This window comes from Anastrepha obliqua, chromosome 4 (genome assembly GCF_027943255.1).
Source record: "Anastrepha obliqua isolate idAnaObli1 chromosome 4, idAnaObli1_1.0, whole genome shotgun sequence".
Lineage (NCBI taxonomy): Eukaryota > Metazoa > Arthropoda > Insecta > Diptera > Tephritidae > Anastrepha > Anastrepha obliqua.
Window position 1 is genome coordinate 98,043,781 of NC_072895.1, and position 23,824 is coordinate 98,067,604.

General features: G+C 39.4%; 1 protein-coding gene across 1 annotated transcript; it reads right to left on the bottom strand.

The window, feature by feature from the left end:
- Positions 1-12,420: 12,420 nt before the first annotated feature.
- Positions 12,421-18,892, bottom strand: LOC129245926 (uncharacterized). Its single transcript, XM_054884371.1, has 4 exons — positions 18,649-18,892; positions 18,207-18,301; positions 18,007-18,142; positions 12,421-12,589 (listed from the first exon to the last, which is right to left on the bottom strand). The coding sequence occupies exons 1-4, from the start codon at positions 18,797-18,799 to the stop codon at positions 12,477-12,479; spliced, it is 495 nt and encodes a 164-aa protein (XP_054740346.1). The 5' UTR covers positions 18,800-18,892; the 3' UTR covers positions 12,421-12,476.
- Between the last annotated feature and the right edge of the window lie 4,932 nt (positions 18,893-23,824).

Sequence of the window (23,824 nt, forward strand, 5' to 3'; positions counted from 1 at the left end):
CATGAAACAAAAGAGACTACTTTTTTTCTTCTTTTTTTAAGAGGAGGAAGCATCGAAATTCTTTACCCCGTAAGTGTAGGACTTTGACCCAAACTAAATCTCCCACCGTCAATGTACCGATTCCCTGTTAGTACCGCCATTAAGTAAACCATCGGGGGGCGGTTGAACACTAGGCTTTACTAGAGTTACGCTGCACATGAAGTGCGTCAAAAGTTGCATGCACTTTAATCCTCCTCCAGTTTTGTTTATTTCCGAAGCTTCTCTGTCCCCCCTCTCCTCATACTTGCCTCATGCCAACTTAACCCTCCATTGGGCACCCGGGTCTGGCCATACTTTTTCGACTTTGGATGTGAATTTATCATATTTCTATTATAGCTAACGACTTGAACTTCCAGGTAGCTTTCTAAAATTTAATTTTCTATCGATTTTAAAAAAATATCCAACGGAGGGCTAAGAGTCCGTTCTTTGAAGAGTACCATCTATTTCAGCTGCCGTTGACCTCGTACACGTCTGCGCGCTTTAATGCATACTGCATATCGTTGATGGTTGACGAAATCTTATTCCACGCATACTTTGAAGTCGTCATAAGGTCGACTATGTTTTCTGGAGCTATCGGATGATCTGACAGTGTAGCTAAACCACTTCTGATAGCCGTAAATCATGACCATAGAAAAAACATGCCTGTCAACATCCTCTTCATGACAATAAGGCGACTCACCCATTCTAAAGCGATGTAGGTACTTCTGGTAGCAATCATGACCTCTCAAGAATTGAGTCAGCTGGAAGTTAAGCTCACCATAGCTTTTATTTGACCATTTTTCGATGTACAGAATAAGTTCACCTTCCGTTTTTCGAGTTTTCCGAACGCTTCTGTCATTTTATTATTATTAGATATAGCCTTCCCTTTTCTTCTGATCGCTGATGTGTTAGTGTCATCCCGCTCTTTTAGTTCGTATACTCTTGCTCGATCTTCCACCAATAGATCGATGGCCTGCGATCACCATTGCTGCTTCGCCAGAGGTAGTTTTGTGTGCGCTTATCACCCTCAGGGTGCAAGGTCTGTACAAGACCTCGTATGGTCTTCTACAAGCTTTTAACTCCAAGCATTTCGCCCATGCTGCTACTGCATATAGCAGAGTGAATGTGAGGACGTCAGTTAGTAGCCTGCGCTTGCTGCTTTTCAGACCAACGACGTTTGGGAGAATTCAGAGAGTGCACCGTAAATTCTTGATGCTTTGAGACTACTAATAGAGTTGTATGGAAAAGAAATAAGTGAGGAGCTTTAAACAAAAAAACCTGTGGGAGCATACAATGGGAGAAGATTCCAAAAACTCACTTATGTGTCTAAGAACTGATGGTATTTCGATGAGTAAATACTCAAATAACTTCAGAGTGGCTGCGTAGATTTCCGGGCTTTTGCTACTAAGGCGCTACTCCACAACTGAGAGACGGATGAATCATTCTGGCGCATCAGGCTCGGAGTTAAAGTACTTTTCTTAGTTCACAACAAACACACTTCTACGGTTTCAAAGGAGTTTAGGTCTAGCAGAAGTATGACGAGGAGTAGGGAGAACGCAAAGTGCACACTGAGTGTAATGCTCCGACTGTCTTTCGATGAAATACTTGACGGTAGTACCAGGGGAATCGGTACTAGACGACAAACCGAATTATATGCTGTACACTAGGAAAGATGCACGGGGTTTTGGATCCAGCATTACAGCAGACAACTATGCCTTTGAAATTGTCAAGAAATTTATATATCTTGGCCTTACCGTCACAGCAAAAAACGACACCAGCCTGGAGATAAACCGACGAATCACGCTGGCTAATAGGTGTTACTATGGTCTCGGTAAGCAAATGTGTAGCAGAGACCTCTCTTGCCCGACAAAACTAGCACTCTACAATACGCCCATCTTGCCCGTACTACTCTGTGGCGCTGAAGTCAGGGTTATGTCGCAGACTGATGACTGAAGCCGCAGCTCTTGGGGTATTCGAGAGAAGGATACCTCGGAAAATCTTCAGTCCTCTGCTTGTTGACGATAACTACTACCGCCGGATGAACCACTAACTGTATGAGCTCTACGACGATGTAGACATAGTGAAGTGCATCAATATTCAGCGCTTACGCCATGTCGTGCGTGTGGATGCAGAAGCTTCAGCAAAGAAGTTGTTCGGATGGCAAGTTCGAGGACAAGGATGTAGGGGAAGACCATGCGTCCGATGGAAGGACCAAATCGAGGAAACCCTATCAACGCTTGGTGTGATAAATTGGAGAAGGCGTGCGCAAAGCAGGGACGCTTGGCGAAACTTGTTACAGTCGGCCTTAATCCGGTAACGGGTTGTGATCCTTCATCGGGCCATATAAGTAAGTGAGCAAGAAAGTACCATGAGAATCGGTACTTTGATGGTAGCAGATTTAGTTCGGGCTAAAGTTCCACACTGACGATGTATAGTAATACATGTAAGGCTTTGGCAGTTTCCTCGTCATAAAAAATGAGCCTATGAGAAATCCATCATCGGCGAGGAAGTCAAATTTTCTAAAATGTATACCAAATCGGAAATCACCAACGTGCATTTCCATTGCACCAATACATATGTATAAATTCATAGAAATGCACACACACATAAACACAGACGCAAACAAGCGAGCTTTCATAGATAAACGTAGATTGACAAGTTTGTACAGCTGCCACCTGCCTCAATGCTAGTGAAGTGATAATCACTTCAACATTTGAGTATTTTCATTTACCGTAATTTTGTTTTTGTTTGCTTTTTCTGTTTTTTCGACTACTCTTCGAATTCTAGTTCGCAGTTGATGCCATGGGGATGCAAATAGCAGACTGCCACACGAGGTTGCGCCGGCATACTTCAACACATGAGAAGAAGCTCAAAAACAGCCCAAAATCAGAATTGCATACATACGTACGCATATATGTATGTACATATATGTGTGCATATATGTATGCATGTATGTGTGTTATTTATCCAGCAAATATGTACAAGATACTCTATATTTGCAAGCGAGTGTCCCACTTCATGCACACCCTGTGCATGCATATGTGTGTGAGTCCTCACACATACATAAGCATTATATTTGAGTCTGAGCTCTCACCTCGTTCTCATTTTCCGTCATCGATCGTTCTATCCCATTTGGTTACGTTAGGCGTAATTGGATTACTTTGTTTGTGTGTTGGTGTGTGTGTGTGAAGGGGATTTGTTTGCTAGTACTTTTCACTGTTTATTCCCCTTTTGGAGATGAAGCGAACCAAATTTCAAACTAAATTTCGTTTGGAACAATTTTTTACTTATCGTTTTTTTTATTTATTTTCTTTTTTTGTATTTGTATACTCGTTTCTGAACATCCCTGCCGCACCTTGGTGGCATTTGCAGTCAATTGTGTCAATGCTTAGTTTGATTTTCTGATAGCTTGGCACAACAAACGATTTTGACTTACTTAGTTAGATTTCGTTTCTCCGTTGGCTGAGTGTGGCTGTGTGCGTTTTTAACAGGTGAACGTGCAATGAAAGGCAATAACTGTATTGGAGTGGGTGAGGGAATGAAGGATCTGATATTAAGATGCACAATTTCATCGGAATCGTAAAACAAAATTACACTTTTTAGACACTTGTAAGTGATGGGAAATTTCTGTGAGTAGTGAGTATGAATGAGTATTGAGTATCCATCCTTAGGTTAAAATCTAAAGTTGCTTTAGGCCTACTTAGTAGCCATGGAAGAACAGATGCGAATTTGCGTGACTTACAGAGAAGAAAAAAATAATATTAGCTTGAATAACTTGAGCTCAATGGTGTCTCAAAAGATAAGAATGTGAAACGAGATGACAGAGCGAAAGAAATTAAGCTTTTCTTCACCTCTGTTTTCTGAACCCTTTTCTCTTACATCGATTTTACGTGGTGACACTGTTAATATAGTGGGGAGATGAAGTAGCTGTATTTTTACACAAAAGAACAAACCTTCGTGGAGGTCGTAGGAACGAAATATGTAAGGGGAGAAGCCAGAAAGGGGACTGGCCTTTCGGCTGACGACCTAATGTCAGTATAAAAAAACTTGTCTCGACACGTCACCAACAGCTTCAAATGTAAATTAAAAGATTTGTCCAGAGCACAGAAAATAAGAATGTACAAAACACTGATACGACACGTCCTTACATATGGCGCAGAAATATGGACGCTGAAAACAAATGATATTCATCCGTTCCTGTGTTTCGAGAGACGTGTCATAAGGAAAATATATTAACAGGTGGCGCTAAAGTAATCCTCCTATCAGAAAATGCTATAAATTTTGCGATTGGCCCCTAATGCCAGTGCTGTTTTGACATTTGTGTAGTAAACACATGCGGAATACACGTTAATAAACAATGTTGCGCTACACTGCTCCAGAACGCGGAATATTGCTGACTATTTATTTGACCAATAATCGGTCGGTGACTTTGGCACAACGTGAATTTCGTCGCAGATTTCCTCGCCGTCCAACGCCTACTGGTGAAACACTGCGACATTTAGCCGCTCGCCTCGAAGAGACTGGCACAACACGAGATAATGCCAGGCGTGGCAGACCCCGGAGTAGCCGTTCTGCAGAGAATATTGCTGCTGTAGCCGATGATGTCATGGAAGCGCCGTCGACATCTACCAGACGACGTGCCACGCAAATGGGTATCAGTCTTTACAGCGAATTTCGGTACAGGATTTGAAGATGTTTCCGTATAAAGTCCAGACGGTGCATCGGCTGTTAGCTGCTGACCGCCAATCGCGTCTAACATACGCTCAAGCCATCCTTAATCACCACCAAGAGGAAGATGATTTTTCATGAAAAATAATCATGAGTGATGAGGCCCATTTCCATCTTAGCGAGTACATAAATAAGCAAAATTTACGCTTCTGCGGCACTGAAAATCTGCGTGTAACCCACGAAGAGCCATTACACCCACTCAAAGTCACTGTATGGTGTGCTGTTTTCGCTGGAGGAGTAATCGGACCTTTTTTCTTCGAAGACGTCGCGGGCGAAACGGTTACTGTGAATGGTAAGGGCTACAGAGAAATGATCAACGAGTTCTTTTTGCCGCAACTTGATGAATTGGGACTGGAAAACAGGTGGTTTCAACAGGACGGTGCAACGGCACACACTGCACGTGCCACAACCGATATGCTGAAGGATGCATTTCCCGGGCGCCTAATCTCCCGTTTTGGCGATTTGCACTGGCCAGCAAGATCGCCTGATTTGACTGCTCTAGACTTCTTTTTGTGGGGCTTTTTGAAGTCGCGGCCTTATGTCAACAAGCCTCAGACTATTGCAGCTCTTAAAGACAAGCTCCGTCAAGAATGTGAGGACCTATCGCTGGAAGTTTTGGCCAAACTGATGGAAAATGCCATAAAAAGGGCTCAAATGGCAATCAACTGTGGCGGTGACCATTTATATGACATCATATTCTCGACTTGGTGTGAGAAAAACTAAAAGACCAAATAAAAATAATCCAAAAGAAGAATCAAAGCTTTTCTTTTTTTTTTAAATTACAGCCAAAAAACATCGCAAGGTTACTTTTGTGCCAGCCTTTTGGATATTGGGCCGAGCTCCTCCTCCTATTTGTGGTGCCCGTCTTGATTTTGTTCCACAAATGGAGGGACCTACAGTTTCAAACGACTCCGAACGGCATATATTTTTATGAGGAGCTTTTTCATGGCAGAAATACACTCGAAGGTTTGTCATTGCCTGCCGAAGGGCGACTGCTATTTGAAAAAAAGAGGTTGTCTGTAAAGTCGGTTTACTGAAGATAGTTTAACGTGACAACGTCATAAGAAAATACTGATGCAATGGTTGCAATTTTCAAAACAAAATTTTAATTTTATTTGTTTGATAGATATTTTGTATGGATATAGAGGAGGAGGTAAATGGAATTGCAATGGAATAGGTCAAGTTACATTTACACAAACGCGAAAAATTACGAAACATTTATCAAATTCATGAAAGATATCTTCTATTTCGATTGTGCATCAGACGTTATAAAGTCAACAACACTAAGAGGCAACATCATCGATTTGACTTTTTCAAGACACTTTAAACTCGAAACACTCCCTTTCATTTTCTACTTTTCCTATCATCGTCCTATTCTCAACAGAGAAATGGTTCATTATCATGCACACAGGAAGAAGACATATGCAAATACAAATATGTGAATTTATATACAAATGCGCATATACATACATATATATGCTCACTCAAGTAGGAGAGAGCCAGATGTCGAACGTTGCCGAACGCGGGGGCCGATTGTGCCTCTTTGTCGTTCGTTCCGCGCTTTCGCTTGCAGTTCAAGCAAGGTAACGACGCATGAGCAAGATAACGACGCATGAGCAAGATAACGACGTATGAGCAAGATAACGACGGATTTTTTGGTGCGTGCAGCCGGCTACATCGAATTATAAGACGTTATCACGTCAAAATGTTTTTCATAATTTTGGTGTTTCACCAATATTCGAACCTACGTTCTCTCTGTGAATTCCGAATGGTAGTCACGCACCAACCCATTCGGCTACGATGGCGGAAAATATATGGTCCGCTTAAAACAAAAGACGACACCTTCCGTATTCGCTTCAACAGCCCCTCAATTAGATGGAGGTAACAAACCCCCTGATTCTCCAAAATCTTACAGACCAAATCCACTTATCGACGTTTATGTTAAAGGCAATGGAAAAACTACTTGAATACCATCTAAGAGAAGAAGTAATCTTCAAAAAACCCCTCCATAAGCTGCAATTTGCTTACCAAAAAGGTAAATCCACAGTCACAGCACTGAACGCACTCGTTGTTAATATAGAAAAGGCTCTAAATCAAAAAGAAATAGGCCTATGTTCCTTTATGGACATAGAGGGAGCCTTCGACAATGCAAATTACAAATAAATGGAAACAGCACTCGAGAAAAGAGGTGCAAACCCTAATGTTAACACATTGGATAAGTCAAATGCTTAATCAGAGGATTATTAAAGCCTCGTTAGGCCAAGCTGAACTTAATGTAACAACAGTAAAGGGATGTCCGCAAGGAGGAGTTCTTTCCTAACTGCTATGGTCCCTACTAGTTGATGACTTGGTGCAGCACCTAAACAATAAGGGATTTATAACCATTGGTTATGCAGATTACATATCTGTTATAATAAAAGGTGAGCATGAAAGGACACTAACAGACTTAAAGCAAAATGCCTTGAACGCAACATGGGAATGGTGTAAAAAGGAGGGGCTGTCGATCAACCCTAACAAAACCATAATTATCCCCTTCGCAAGAAAAAGAAAGTTGGAATTTCCTGTATTGAAAATAAATGAAACTGTGATAGAACTAAAGAAGAGGTCAAGTATCTAGGTTTAACCTTAGATAAAAAAATCACTTGGGAATCACATATAAATAATATAACAAAAAAAGCCACGAAATCTTTGTGGACAACCAAACAATTACTAGAGAGATCCTGGGGCCTCAGCCCCAGTATGGCCCTCTGGATATACAAATGGTGAGACCAATCATACTGTATGGGGCACTAGTATGGTAGAGCAAATCTATTCAAAAAACAGCGGTAACCAAAATGGGAAAAGACAAAGGCTTGCTTGCCTATGCATCGCAGGGGCTATGAGAACTACCCCAACAGCTGGCATGGAAGCACTCCTTAATCTCCCATCACTTCATAAAGCAATCCAAGAGGAAGCAGCTACGCAAGCACTGATGATACATATGAAAGAAAACTTCAAATTAGGCAGCCTCACCGGTCACCTAAGTATCCTAAATAAAGTCAGACCACATTGACCCAACCCTCTGTTTCACAACAGGATACACAGTTACCTTTCCTGAGAGGATCGAGTGGAAAACAAACCCAAAATGGATAAATGATGATTCACAAAAATGGTACACTGATGGATCAAAAACACTTTATGGTGTAGGAGCAGGAGTAGTGGGGCCCAGAATCCACAAATCATTCACTCTCACCAGGGACACCACCATCTTCCAAGCGGAATTATACGCAATAATGGAAGCAGCAAACATCATGCAACGTAGAAACCACAAGAGAGTAAAGATTAGAATACTCTCGGACAGCCAATCAGTTCTAAAAGCTTTAGATAGCTATACCTACAACTCAAAAACTCTCTTAGAATGCCACAAGGCACTCAATAACCTGGCATCCAAAAACAATGTCTCATTAATTTGGGTACCAGGACATGAGGGATATGACGGCAACGAAAAGACAGACTTTCAAGTCAAAAAAGGGGCAGATGTAAATTTCATCGGACCTAGTCCCATGTTTGGATTTAACAAAAACAGCCTAAAACAAAAAGTAAAATACTGGGCCAAAACTCTAATAAATTAGTATTAGAACAACGTAGAGGGTCTTAGACACTCCAAAATTTCTCAAGTTTCAAAGCTAAAAGAGCTCACGTTAAACAAAAAGAGCATTCGCACTCTCACAGGCGCCCTCACGGGTCACTTCACCTGCAACAAACATTTACATAAATTAGGCATAACTAACACCAGCATCTGCAGATCTTGCTGCGAAGATGAGGAGTCTATAGAACATCTGATCATCAAATGTCCGGGGTTGACGCATAGAAGGAAAAAGTTTTTAAACAAGTTCATGCTTATAGATGAAGACCTACAATCACTCCCTCAGAAGGAACTGGTACAATTCATAAGCATACTTAACAGTCAATAGACAGCATAGGGTGCACAATAGATCAATATGGTCGCAGTGCTAAAGGCCCATACCTTAACCCATGTATATACATACTACGCATGCCGAAAAAACGAAATGCTAGGAAAGCTTTTATTCTAGTCCCCATTGGAGGAAGAAAAAGAGGACACCCACGAAAGATATGGCTAGATGCATCGAGTCAGATCTTACGGAAATGAACGTACACAATTGGAGAGATGAAGCCATGGATAGAATAAAGATGGGGAAAATGGTTGACGAAGCTCAGAAGAGAAGTTGGGCTCAGCCAAAAACTTTGTGGCTTATTTAAAATTCCTTGAGTGATAATTTGAGATTTGATATTGACATAGCGATAAATCGAAAGCTAAAGAACTTGAAATCTGATTAAACTCATTCAATCTTCTAATTAGTCACAGGTGCTTTCGAGGCGTAAACAGTTCCAACCTGTATAAGAAAGAATAAATCATTACGCCGAGGATTTTTTCTAGGTATGTGAAAATGAATGCGCTCCAATAGGAAAGGCTAGTTAGCTGTGCAATTTATAATATCGAAACTATCCAAATAAAGACGCCATACTCCAGCTTGCATCGTATGGGTGAAGTAAAATCAGGAGAGAAAAACCGAACGAAGGCAAGAAAGGCAATAGAATAGTCCATTTAGCGTGGACCTATAAATATGTGTCTCCCTTCTTTATTTGCTAATCTTATTGCGAATGTAAGCGATGACCCAATCTTACAGATAAAATGTTTCACTTGTAACAATTAAAGTAATAGCATTTGAATAAAATAGGATTCTCCTGTTTTCCAGCCTCGTAGAGACTACGGACAATACTTCATTTTCATTTTGAATGATATTCGTAGAATAGTACTTCAGGTAGTAGCTCGGTGTGACGGGTTCAAAAAATCGAATTTTTTTTTTTACATTTTTCGGAAGAAAAACACCTTAAAAATATACCATAAAAATTTCAGACAGAAATTTTAATTATTTTTAAAGTTATAGCTAAAATAAGAGAGCGCGCCGTAGTGTGTATGAAAGCGTGTGACACGCCAGCAGTAGCTGCTCTGACCGTTCCCTCTTTCTGTTGTCGAAACTTTAAACGCGTTTTTCTCAAAACCATGTTTTCGAAATTTCGGGGAATCACTGACTCAAAACTATTCAACGGATTTGGCTAAAAATTTAACCCGTTATTCTAGACACACATATCTAGATCCCGGACCTTTAAAACATTTAATTTTTTAATAATAAACTGTTTAATTTAAACAATTTATGACGAAAAAATATTAGATTTTGAGAACTTTTTTCACAAGTCCGCCATTTTGTTTTTGTTTTTTTATTTTTATGTATATTTTAGTTTCAGGACCTAAAATAAAAAGTCTACAAAATAATAATCTCTTTGAATTTTTTATTTCAGGTTTCTTTGGAAGGCTGTGTGTTTCCCCGAACCAACTCATCTTTTTTTTAAGGACTCCACTTTGACGTCAAAAATTTTAAACAAATTAATATAAAATTAACTTTAAAAAAAAATTTTTATATACTTTAAAACACCAATAAAAACATGTAAAAACTTTAAAACGATCGCATTTTATTTTCTTTTTAAAAAAGATTCATTAAAAAACGTCGAAATTTCAGTCGTGACACCGGACTACTACCTTCAGTAGATTCCCGTTGCGTCCTGAAGGGTTTTACATTTTTTCATCTGTAAGTAGAGCCGCTCATTCTAAGTTAGTCGCTGCTGAAGAGTATTTTTGGCCTTGATGCTTATTTATAGACGAGATCAACTCCTCTCGTCGGTGTTGTACTCGGCATTGTGATTTTTTGTTTCCTAGGCTGTACGGTGCCCGTTTTAAAGGTTTTCATACCTGGCTATCACACCCGCCGATTGTCCGTTACTGCTTATTCGTAAGTTTACTTATTCACTATTCGCAACCTTTGGCTCTTTCGGCAGCCTTCATCCTTGCTTTCGCAGAGTCCCTTTTGAAGAGTAGAAGCGAGCCGGACTTATAAGTTTATAAGAATATTTTTCTACGATTCTTAATTTATTGGGAGGAGTAAACCTAGCCGTGCTACACTAACTTGTGCTTTATCATTATAAATATTAATCACAAATCCACTTTGCGAACTTTCATTCAAACCACACAACGCCATCAGACATTTAATCCATTAACTAATTTTGATTTGAAAACCCTACGGCTACATTTATCATATCCATTTGCTTGCTCAATAGCTTTGCTATATGTTTGCGTGTGTCTTCAATTAGTAGATGGCATATCAATTGCTATTACTCCTATGCCTATTTATAAAATGTTTCGCAAAATATCATTGCTGTCACGAAAAGTGTACGTGAGAGTTGTGAAATGTTGCCGAAAACTTCGTTTAACTAATTTTTTTACTTGCACAAACCTACACTGATTTCAATTTATCGAATAAAACTTTAGCGTAAGTTTGGAATTGGTTGGAAATAGAAATACATCTAAAATATCAACGTTACATTAAATATTTTATAGCTTAACCTTTCTTGCTTTCACCCCAACACTTAAGCATGCAAACCTCTATACCCTCAGCAACATGTGTTTGTTAGTGCAGCGCTCAAATCGAGTTACTACCCCGAAGTCATGAAATATTCGTTATGTTGTACGATTTACAAATTTCATTGTAAGCGCTCGAACGTGACAAGTTTACCGAACAGCAAAATTTGCACTGAGGTGAAAAATGAGAAGTAGGTGACAGAAAGTGAGCAAGCAACACAAAAACATGCACACAAACAGAAACAGAAACAGAGAAATAAAAACAAAACTTGGCATGACGAATTAGGATAGCTGAGAAGGATACAGGAGTAGGTGCGTCATGAAAGTGTGGTAGTAGAAATGGAAATGGAGAGTGCCGCATTTCAGCGCTGGTAAGAAATTGAGAGTGAGTGAAAAGTATATAAAACTTAGATTCCATTGAAAAACTGTGGTGTCTAGGTGATGATATCGACCAAATTTCTGGGGCTTCCGAAACTAGCGAATAATAATCCTCACTCTATCACAGAATTCACTGCCCTATTTCACTGCTGATCAGGCAAGTAGACAATACCTCGGAAAATGAACGATAGTCTCCATGGCCGCCAAGAAATATCGCAGAACTCTTAACAAGTTGGCTAAGTCATTTCACTCAAAAAGTAGTAAGGTAAGGTTACGTTACACTGGCTGGCCGAAGTCACGCAGTTACCATTTTGCTCCATAGCGATACCAGAGTAGAGTCCTCTTTTTTTCTTTAGCGAAAATATACAACGCGAGCTGTTCGCGAATTTTAGGGGTCGCTCAACCACCAGTTCAGCGATAGATTCAAGTCTTTCAAAACTGAGAGCACCCAGGTAGCATAGTCTATTTTTCGAGAGAGCCAAACAGTAGCATAGAAGATGCTCCAGGGTCTCTCTTGTACCCGCCTCATTAAATTTACTGCAAGCATCGTTAAGCGTTAGATTTAGGAAATAGCAGTGAGGGCTAATATAAAATAGAGGGGAATTGCAAGGCTATTATTGTTCTTGTGCGAGTAGGTAACACATTGAGCTATCCCGCTAGGTTAAAAGTGGTTTTCCTGCAAAACTTTTACGAATTTGCAAATTACATTGATTAATACCCACAGCTCCCAGGAAGTTGTGAATTGCCAAGCCTTTTGATGCCCAGTAACATCTCAAACACGCCTGCTACATAATCTGATAGTTTCTTTATTTTACTGGTGGTTGTATGCAGACATTATCATCAGCCTCAGAAGGCATGTCTAGCCTGCATGGAGGCATTACTTTAGCTTTGTTTGTGTTAATTTTTCAGTATTCATTACTTCATTTCGCTCATTTGCAATAATTCTTCTGTAATGCAAATAAGATAGCGGACTGCAGATAACCGAAATTCCTGAAATGGGAAAGTAATTTTTTTAATGTAATCTAATAATTTAAAAAATTTGTATTTTATAACTAAATATTTTTTTTAAATAATTTTTTATTTTATAAAAAAATTTAGTGTAAAATATGTAGATAGAAAATATTTTTAATTGCACTAAATATTTTTTAAGAATAATTTTTTATTTTTTATTTTTATTTATTTAATTAAATAGTTTTGAAAACAAATTTTTTATTTTATTTATAAAATGAATATTTTTTAAGAATAATTTTTTATTTTTTATTTTTATTTATAAAAAATATTTATTTATAAATATATTAAAATAAAAAATAATTTTTAAAAAATATTAAGTGTAAAATATATAGATAGAAAATATTTTTAATTGTACTAAATTATTTTTGTAAATAATTTTGAATTTTATAAAAAAATGTAATAGGTCTATGAATAAGTTCGTGCGGTTTTTTTTCGAAATTTGAATTTCGGATCATTCCCATGGGGTCTATGAATAAGTTCGTTTTTCGAAATTTGAATTTCGGATCATTCCCATGGCTTTTAAACGTTTGGAAATGGTTGATTGATCAACTCCCAAAGTTTTTGCAACCTCTTCTTGCGTTTGAGCCGGATCTTGATCGAGCAATTCCTCCAATTCGGTATCCATGAACTTTGGCGGCGCACCCTCGCGTTCTTCGTCTTCCAAGCCAAAATCACCACTTTTAAAGCGTGCAAACCACTTCTGGCACGTTCGCTCAGCTAGAGCATGCTCACCATAAACTTCCACCAAGATACGATGACTTTCGGCTGCTTTTTTCTTCATATTAAAATAATGAAGAAGAATTCCCCGCAAAAACACATTATTTGGCACGAAATTCGACATTTTCAAGTGTGGTAAAAATATTGTTGTTTACGCTTCAAATAAAAAACTTATACTGACGTTTGTGCCTTACGACAGTAGCTCTCCAATGAATGTTTGGAAATGTGGATCGATGGAATAATAATCAAGTTACGCCATCTGTTGTAAAACCGCACGAACTTATCCATAGACCTATTAGTGTAATATATATAATTATAGAGCTGTCAGCAGAATGGCGGTCGCCACTGTACCTACTATTTGTGGATTTTGAGCGCGCTTTTGACACCTTGAACAGGCGCGCAATTTGGTCTTCCTTGAGGACTAATGGAGTACCGGAAAAATCGTCACCATCATTCAAGAACTTTATGAGGGAGCTGTGAAGGAGCTCTTCAAAGGCAAAAAGAGCGAGTTGTTCAGTATTCACAATGGTGTGAATCAAGGTTGTGTGTTGTCGCCGCTGCTGTTTATCACTGTACTTGATGACATTATAAGAAAAACAAATATCGATATTCCATCGGGCATTCATTGGCGCCCATATCAGAAGCTCTGCGATCTGGATTATGCCGATGATATATGCTTTTTGACACACAAATTGTCTGAAGCACACGCTAAGCTTAGTGCCTTAATACGATATGCAAGCCAAGTTGGATTGCGAGTCAACTTCAAAAAAACGAAGCTTATACGTATCGAAACTCCAAACCAGGACGCACTGATGCTTGAAGTGGGTGGCACGCTGGTTGCAATTGAGGACATCGAAAACTTCTGCTACCTTGGCAGCATAGTGTCAAAAAATGGTGGAGCGGAAGCTGATGTAAGTTCCCGCATAAACAAAGCTTGCCATGCTTTCCATAGGATGAATCGAATCTGGTCATCAAGACATATCAGCACAAGAACAAAATTGCGAATTTTCAATACAAGCATCAAACCAGTGTTACTTTATGCGTGCGAAACATGGAAAGTCACAGATACCATATGCAATAGCCTACAAGCATTTATCAACAGATGTCTGCGCATTATTCACCGCATATTTTGGACAAGAGTTATCACCAACGAAAATCTTTTAAATATTTCAATGTGCAAGCCCATCGCAGCTGATATCAAAGAAAGGAAATGGCGTTGGATTGGGCACACCTTGGGCAAAGAAGACAACGGCATCGCAAAGATGGCCCTAGAATGAAATCCACAAGGCGCCAGAAGAAGAGGACGACGTCGAACAACTTGGATGCGATCAACACACGCGGAATACCAATCAAGATGTTCCTGGCATGAAACTCGAAAAATTGCACAAGATCGATCACGTTGGTCTCAGTTTGTTTCCGCCCTAAGCTCTGATTAAGAGCGGTATTTCCTCATATAACTATATAAATAATTTCATGTACAAACTATTTATTGTTAATTTGATAAGAGATATCAAGGAATAAAAAAAAAATATGTATATGTAGAAAATAAATAAAACAAAAAATTATTAAAAAAAAATATTTATAAATAAAATAAAAAAATGTTTTAAAAAAATATTTATTTTATAAATAAAATAAAAAATAATTTTTAAAAAATATTGAGTGTAAAATATATACATAGAAAATATTTTTAAATGTACTAAATCGTTTTTTAAATAATTTTTTATTTTTTAAATAATTATTTATTTATAAATTAAAAAATAATTTTTAAAAAATATTTAGAGTAAAATATATACAATATTATATATAGAAAATATTTTCAATTGTACAAAATAGTTTTTTTAAATAATTTTTTATTTTACAAAAAAAATGTTGTGTAAAATGTATAGATGAAAATATATTATATTTAATTGCACTTTTTATGCCTCTAATTCTAATGGTACTTGGTACTTGGTATTACTTTTTGTCTACTGTGGGTTGACACTGAAAACTCGGGAAATCGATCAATATCCACAGCCATTTACCAAAAAAAAAAGTTAGTTTTCAAAACGACGTAAAATCACTCAAACTATCAGCCTACAAAAGGTAATACCACGGAAAAAGAAATTTAAAAGTAGGTGGTACCACGCCGCCTTTTAAGTAAATGCGTGTATTTCGGGTACGACTAAATGAAATTTGATACTTGCTCCACACCTCATTTAGATTGCACATAAATATTATTATTAAAATCGGATAAAATCCGTGCCCACTTTTTATTTGTTTAGACGAAATTTCTGTCTGTTCCTTAGGTTTTACAAGCTTTGTCTTTATTTGGCTATGAGTTATTTTTATTATCATTCCCTATGGTTCCAGGGAGGAACAGGGCGGCATCAAGACTGCCGTTGCAGCAATGGTGTGTCCAGAGACGAAAAAGCTCCACGTCGTTAGTAACCGTCGCCCACCCAGCAACCGCTTTCGCATTACTTCAGAATGGCGTTCCATCTTCTTCATTTCAAAGATTTATGCCTATGTGACTGCATCCAGGTCTCGCTTTTTAATCCGGAGAACTTTTTCCACGAAACCGCTGATGATCTTCCACGTTTCCTCGCTACTTAGCATCTTGTGGATTACATTTTCAGTGGTTATATGACCGACTGCATTCTCCACTGTTCGACGTTCTTGTTCTCGACGCATCTATTGGAGGAATGTGTGTTAAGCGTCATCTTCGGCGGCATGTCATCTTCGGCCCCGCCTTTGCATGTAGGATGTTCGTTGTTTCTTATTTTGAACGGGTATTTCTGAAAAGCCCGTACCCCGAAAGCATTTGGGTTGTATAAAAATTGACTTCACACCTGCTGCACCATGTGGTGACGTCTTTTATTAGCCAGCCGTCCACTTGCAGCGTGTTTCGTTAATTCAGCAGTCTTAATAGTAGTCTTAGTGCTTTATCCCTAATTTCGCGTGCTGCAGATTTGTTAACTCTTTCTTCTATTCCCTCTTTCTTTAAAGCACACTTTTTCCCCTCAAATGCTTTTAAGTCTATCGGTATTGAACCTCTTAATACTTGAACAGCTGACCCTGATACGGTGCAGTAGGCGGACATAACTCTCAAGGCTGTCGAGCTTGCATCAGTGATTTACCTTTAGTGCATTTGCCCACAGTTCAGCTCCGTATAAGATAAGGGAGAGTGTGGTAGCCATCATTATTTCCGTTTCCTTTGGGTTGGATCCCCCGAGATATGGTTTTTGGTTAGAAGAAAAGAAAATGACTTGACTTCCTCGATTCAAACGAATGCCAAACACAAAGCAACCAACCGATTCGGCGGAAACTTGGTGTGCCTTCTGCCAAGAGATGCTACTAACTAAACATAATTTCAATATATGCCAATAGTGGCTTCTCTCTGACTTTGCACGGACATTTCACATGATCTTCGTGAGAGTTGATCGCTACACTCTTTCCGATTTGAAGTAATCTTTTGAACTCGAGACTTTTTGGCTGTCCTTTTCCAGACATTCCCAAATGCTAACCACACAAATAGGTGATGCTCTCCGCAGTCGTCTCTTCTAGTCTATATTTTCTGCACTATTTTATGCTTTTTAAATCCAGTTGTTATATGAGGCGCTAAGCGACTACAGGTCTTCTCATTTGAGAGATGTGTCATAAGCATCGTTTATGAACCCTTGTGCTAGTACCTCTTATGTTATTTCGATTGCTTTCTCGATATGCATATATTTATAAAGGGTGGTTAAATTTCAAGGGCCGATGTTGAATGTGAACCACATCTAAACGTCAACGACACCGTTGGACTTCTTTCTTTGGGGTTATTTGAAAAAAAAGGTGTACGTCGATAAGCCAGCAACAATTCACGAGCTAAAGGATGAGATAATTCGGCACATTAACGGCATAGAACCTCAATTATGCCTCAGCGTCATCGAAAATTTGGACCATCGGATGGAGGTGTGCCGCCGAGGTCGCGGCGCCTATTTGGCCAATATTTTGTTCCATACGTAATTGAGTCATACCAGTATTATCATAATAAAGAGAAATGACAATAATTTTCAAAAAAAATTCTATTTTATTTAAAATCAATACCGGTCCATAAAACATAACCACCCCTTAGATAAGGAACTATTTGCATTTTGTGGTCTTTGGAGGTGTGCCGCCAAGGCCGTGGTGGCAATTTGGCCAATATTTTCTTCCATACGTAATTGAGCCATAGCAATATTATCACAATAAAGAGAAATGATAATAATTTCCTAAAAAAAATTGTATTTATTTAAACTCAACACCGGCCTTTGAAACTTAACCACCCTTTATATTCAAGCAGACTGTCCATCTGACTGCAAAGCGGCACTATCGGCACTGGCTTTACAGTCTCGTTTAAATACTTTCTTCCTCTTTTCTAAATACTTCTCTTTTTCTAAATATCTACCCTGTAAAGCCACCATTCTCCTTACATTTTCAAATGAAAAAAAAAAAATTTTTTTAAAATGCATGCCTTTCTCCACTCAACGAACTTCCACGACAACTTTCTGCACTGTAAACTACCGAGAAATACGCGACTTTGGCGCTGCAGCACTGAAATATCATCTAGACGAGTCCTAGTCAAGTTCGTTACCTAATGAAGACTTGGATATTCCTTTGCTTTAGAATAATTTTTTTTTACTTTTGAATATTACTTTTGCAATTTCGCTATTTCTTACCTGTTCCAATCCAATTTAATTTTATCATCGTCTGCGGCTTTGCCCCTTGCGCCCACATTACTAAATGAGTAAGTACAGCAGTGGTCAAATAACCGGTTACTCCCACGAGTCCAATATACAGATTACGTTTGTTCGTCTTGAATCAAATAGTTCATAAATAAATTTTGTTGAAAAAATGGAATATGGCTGTAAGGGCTTACATTTAGTATGCCAAAGTACATGTAATAGTAGACCACGACGCCAAATGAATTGAGGATCAGCGAAAACCAACCATACCATCTTGGATAGCAGTCATCTGAAAAGAACGTAGATGCAAAATAAATATTTCAAACCTTTTAAAATAATTCGCTGTTCGAAAGCGTTCAATTTCGCAATGTAAGAAATGCGCTTAAATGCATGCGTATGGTTTTGAGAGCCGCTACGCAGCATTGAAGTGCAGAATTTTCTTGCCGCAAATGCACTAATTGACGAGTATAGTTTCAAGCGCAGCACTGCTGAATTAAATTTGATGAGCTTCACTGCTGTTTGTTTGGAGAAGTAAAACCTTCGATTGGATTTAAAAATTGCTCTAAATTGCACAATTGCTTTCATACTTCCCACACATGGCCTCACTTGTCTGACTTGGTAGTTTTTCTTACTCACCTTTCAGTCTTTGCGGCCATTCCTTAGGTGGTTCTTCGAGTATGGCAAATGATAAGAGAAAACACAGAAAGGTTTTGACCAACAACAGAAATGCAAGCACCAATGCAGTTATTTTTATAATTTTTGCACACAAAAGCGAGTAGTTTGCCATTTAGAATATTTTGGAGAGTTTGAAGCTTAAGAAAGATGAGTCGAGAAAACAAGAAATAAATAAATATGTATTTATGTACACAGTTGAATATAAAAAAGAATGAAATGCCAGTATGACAAGTAACAAAAAAGCCAAAATGGAATATAATAAAATTTTCGAGTGAAATATTGAATTTGAAGAATTTGAAGAACTCTGTTTTACTAGTCAAAGAGTCATAGTCTAGTGTTTTTGAGCAGGAAAGAATTTTTTAAAGATATCGAGTGCATGAAATAAGAACTGTTACAATAATTAGTTAACTTAGACTAATTCGAACTGGCAAACAAAGAAAAGTCTGCTCATAAATCGAAAATGCCTGTAGATTTTCAGCCATGAATGAGCGCGTAATTAGTAGTCGACGTCATACTCTGTAGCAGTGATTCGGAAAGCAATCTAAATTGTTGCCTGGTAAATACTGGACAAACAAAGCTCATCTGTGCTACAGCTTCTTACGAACTTTCTATTGCCTTTCTTGCCATTTGTAAATCCTACTAGCCTTCTCATTAGCCATGCCCAACCATTGGCCATATCTTTGACCTAAAATCATTTTTTTTTGATATATGAGAAAGGATATTTCATGAGATACAATAACATGAACTGTGGAATTTTGTGAAGCACTTTCAACTCCATGTCTTATCTGGCTCTCAAATTCATTCGTATGAGGTTAGTATTAAGGAACTTTCACCCTGATAGTGCCTTTAAATGGGCATCCTATTTAACAAAGTGCTCACTTCTTTCGTTTTCTTCCACGCCGGTGTGCCTCGTTATCCATTTTGAGGGGTAACAGATTAGTTATTCCTCTTGATTGGCGCGATAACCGCTTATATGATTTTGGCCGAGTTTAACAAAGCACGCCAGTAGTTTTATTCTCGTGCTAATCGGCGCCAGTTAGACATACCAAGTGAAGCCAAGCCCTTATCCAACTGATCTTTCCAACACAGAGTACGCTTTCCTCTTCCTCTGCCACCACCAGCTGGTAGTGCATCGATTAGTTTTAGAGCCGAAGCCTTTGACATGGCCCAACCGACAGACCGTCGGCTCTCGCGCCTTTGTTGTTCTTTAGCCGCGTTATCGCTATTCTCACCTCGTCATTGTCGGGTAGCGGGATGATAGTTTCGTCGTCAACGATTGGGAAAGCGGGATCTTCACATTCTCTGTGACATGCGCCGCGGTCACTGTTTAATAGGTTCGAGAAGTGTTCCCTCCATAATTTAAGATTGCTCTGTACGTCAGTCACCAGTTCGCCGTCTTTGTTCTTACAGGAAAACGCCCCGGTCTTAAAACCTTCTGTAAGCCGCCGAACTTTCTGGTAGAATTTTCGGGCGTAGTTCCTAATGGCCAGCATCTCAAGCTCCTCGCACTCACGTATTTCAGCCTCTCGTTTCTTCTGCCGGATAATACGTCTCTCTTCCTTTTTTAGCTCTCTGTAGCGATCCAACATGGCTCGCGTTGCGCCCGATCGCAGCGTGGCTCTATAGGCGGCATTCATTCTTTTTGCAGCAGCATGACATTCCTCGTCGGACCAACTGTTTTTTTGGGCTCGCCGGAATTCGTCTTTGGCGGCGGTACGTAGAGAATGAGAAATGTTGCTCCATTGTTCGGGCATGCCGGTTTGTTGGGCAGCGCTCTCTGAGAGCAGTAGTGAGAGTCGAGTGGCGAATCTTCTGACTGTCTGGTGTGATTGCAGCTTTTCGATGTTGAATACTCTTTGCGTAGGTAGATATATGTTTTTTGTTGCACAGAGGCGTGTGCGCAGTTTGGCTGCAATAAGGTAGTGATCCGCGTCGATGTTGCGTCCTCGGATCGTACGTACATCTAATACACTAGAAGCGTGGTTTCCATCTATCACAACATGATCGATCTGGTTTCGTGTTTTTCGATCAGGAGACAGTCAGGTGGCTTGGTGAATCTTCTTATGCTGGAATCTGGTACTGCAGATTACTATGTTTCGAGCCCCGTAAATGTCGATCAGCTTTTGTCCATTATCGGATATTTCGTTGTGTAGGCTAAATTTTCCGACTGTGGGACCCAAAAATCCTTCCTTGCCCACCCTCGCGTTCAAGTCGCCAAGCACGATTTTTATGTTGTGGTGGGGGTAGCGCTCATAGGAACGTTTCAGGCACTCATAGAAGTAAACTTTAGTCGCATCGTCCTTTTCTTCCGTCGCGGCGTGGGCTCAAATAAGCGAGATGTTTTTCTTGCCTTGCCCCGTCCATCACATCTCTTATATAGCAGTGATGCCAGCCTTTGTGCTTATGAGAACATCAACCAGCTGGGCAGTGGCATGTTCCGCATTAAGGGACCGGACACTCCAGGTGCATGCCCTCAAATCGTTATCCTTAGTTCGTTTGCAGTAGTCGTCATCAGTGTAGGAAGTTATTATCCGAATCTTTGTTCCTGTTTTCATTGGAGGGGAGTTTTACGTGCGGGTGCCAAACTCCGTGCTCAAGCAGCTGTCCTGGGACGATTCGCCATCTCACATTAGCTGGATGTTCGGAAGCTATCCAGAGGATACTTGGGCTAAGCCCGCAAGTTGTGAGTTGCTTGCAAAAATCGTTCTGGCCACTCCAAAGTGAATGGAAATCAGTGACTTCGCCCACTTGCGTGAACTTTTACATATGGAACCATCCTCCTTATCCTATCTTAACCAAGTTCAATTCTATTCCCATCTCATCCTTTCCTATCCATCACTTTCTGTGTGCTGCAATTTTTCAAAATTCAATTCTTCATCTCGTAATTTCTTTCTCTGGTTTAAATCTCTTTATTTGACAAACTTAATCCTTTACTTTTGACACAAAATTCAAAATTAATTAGCTATTAAAAGTACTTTAGTGCAGGCTGAATCATTTTTAATTTGTAGCGAAGTCTTGTCTATGAAATTTTGTAATGCTTGCGCCCACAAACACCCTAATGTCGCCAGATACCCAAACACTCGCATTAACGCATCATGCACTCATCTACACACACACACAACTATGATACTTTTCATACTCCTACTCATTAACTAACTACCCCAGCTGAGCGCACTCTGCTCTACTCTCATAAATTCCCACGCGCAAATTTACTTGATTCTTGCCATCAAGTTTTGTGCATAAATGGCAGTGAAATGAAAAATGGGGAGTAACATAAAGCAGCCTGGCGCATTTCGACTCATTAAAAACAGAGAATATAAGAAAATAGGAAAAGAAGTTGGAGAAAGCGAAAAATTTGCCACGAGGGAAGAATTTCCCCACTGCCAGCTTAGCCAAAAAGAGCTGCATTAAAACTCACGCGGAAGCGCAGATAATCTTTCCAAGTAATTTAGGAGGAAAATTCGCTTGGGCTGAGCGGCAGTTGCACTATTAGTTAGATGAAAATGAAGATGGAAATGAAATTGGCTGTTGGGTAATAGAGTTAGCGCCTGGCAGCAACAAAACTAACAAACTTTTGTCTAGCAAATTGCAAACCGACAGAAATGAAATGCTTTGTATTCATTTTTTAAGCTGTTGGAAAATCTTAGTTGGTGCTGTGTAGCTAAAAACGGAAAGAGTCTAACGACTTTAATTTGCTTTGGAAAATACACGAAGTTTTCTGCTAGTAGTAGTTGCTTTTTTTTTGTTCTTTTGTAGCGAAAAGCTATCCAGATAGGTGCGTACTATGTATATGTGTGTGTGCGTGTGAGCACAGCCAGGCGTAGGCATTTTGTGTTTTTAATTCTCTGCTGAGCTGTATGAGTACGCTTTGTGCTTCTCAAAAAAGTTTTCTTTGTCACAGCAAGAGAATTTCTGAACGCAACTTTCCATCCGCGAAAGAAAAGCAAGGCAAACAAGAAGCAGGAAAATTACTTCGCATTTTCAGTGGAAAATATTCATAAGTAATTGCCGAAAAATGCCAATGTTGAGCTTGTAACAAGTTTTTCAAGACATGTGAGTAGGTATAACAGTAAAGTCTTTACTTTTGGGCTAGAAAATGGGAACCTCACACAATTTTTAATTGAAAACATTGTGAACTATGTGTAACGTTGCCATGTGGATAAAAGCATATGTTTTGATGGCGTCATTCCAATACATCCATGTACTCGATTCCTGTACCCGTTCAAAGGATCGAAAAAAAGTAACGATGCTAAAAAAGTATCGGAGAACAGTAATCGATAAGTGCTTTAACAGGTATAGCAGAGAAAAGTATAGACGGGATTGCTATTGGTTTGGTCAGTGAAGTTAAGTATCTGAGCCTTGTCCTGGATGCCAAGCTTAGCTGGAAGGGGCATACTCACGCAACATTGTTCAAAGCAGCAAAGGCTCTTATGATCTGCAAACATCTAACATGAAACTCCTGTGGTTTTAGCTCAAGAATGCCGAGATGGATGTAGGTCATGATGATTAGGCGAATGGTGACATATGGAGCGGTCGCTTGGACATCGAGAATCACTCACTCGACGGTGCGGGCAGCACTAACTAAGCTTCAGCGCTTAGCATGCGTGTTCATGCGATGGAGGAGATGCTTGAGCTGACACCGCTTCATATATTTAGTCAGCCATCAGCCATGCGTACCCTGTTGAATATTACCAGTGAAGGCTTCGAGAGAGGAAAAATGATATCATCTAAAAACACGGAAGTGTTGAGGCTGCGAAAAGAAGTTCAGAATTGAACTGAACGATAAGTTTAACCGGAGTAGACGTGCATTTGAAAAGAAACTCCAGGAGTGTACCCTGCATACAGATGGCTCGAAGACCCCAGAATCCATAGGCGCTGGAATCTACGGCCCCAGAACCAAGCGCTCTGTGCCGACGGGTAGTTTTCCAAACATCTTCCAAGGGTCATCTGTCTATGTGCAGAATCAAACTTAGACAGAAACTTCCGAGATGAGCGAATTGCCATTCTGAACGACAGTCAGCAGGCACTCATTGCCCTATAGTCCAGTGAAATTAAGTCCTCACTGATACTTGAGTGTGTCGAGAAACTTATTCTACTAGGAACGCACAATCACGTCCGACTAATTTGGGTCCCCCCG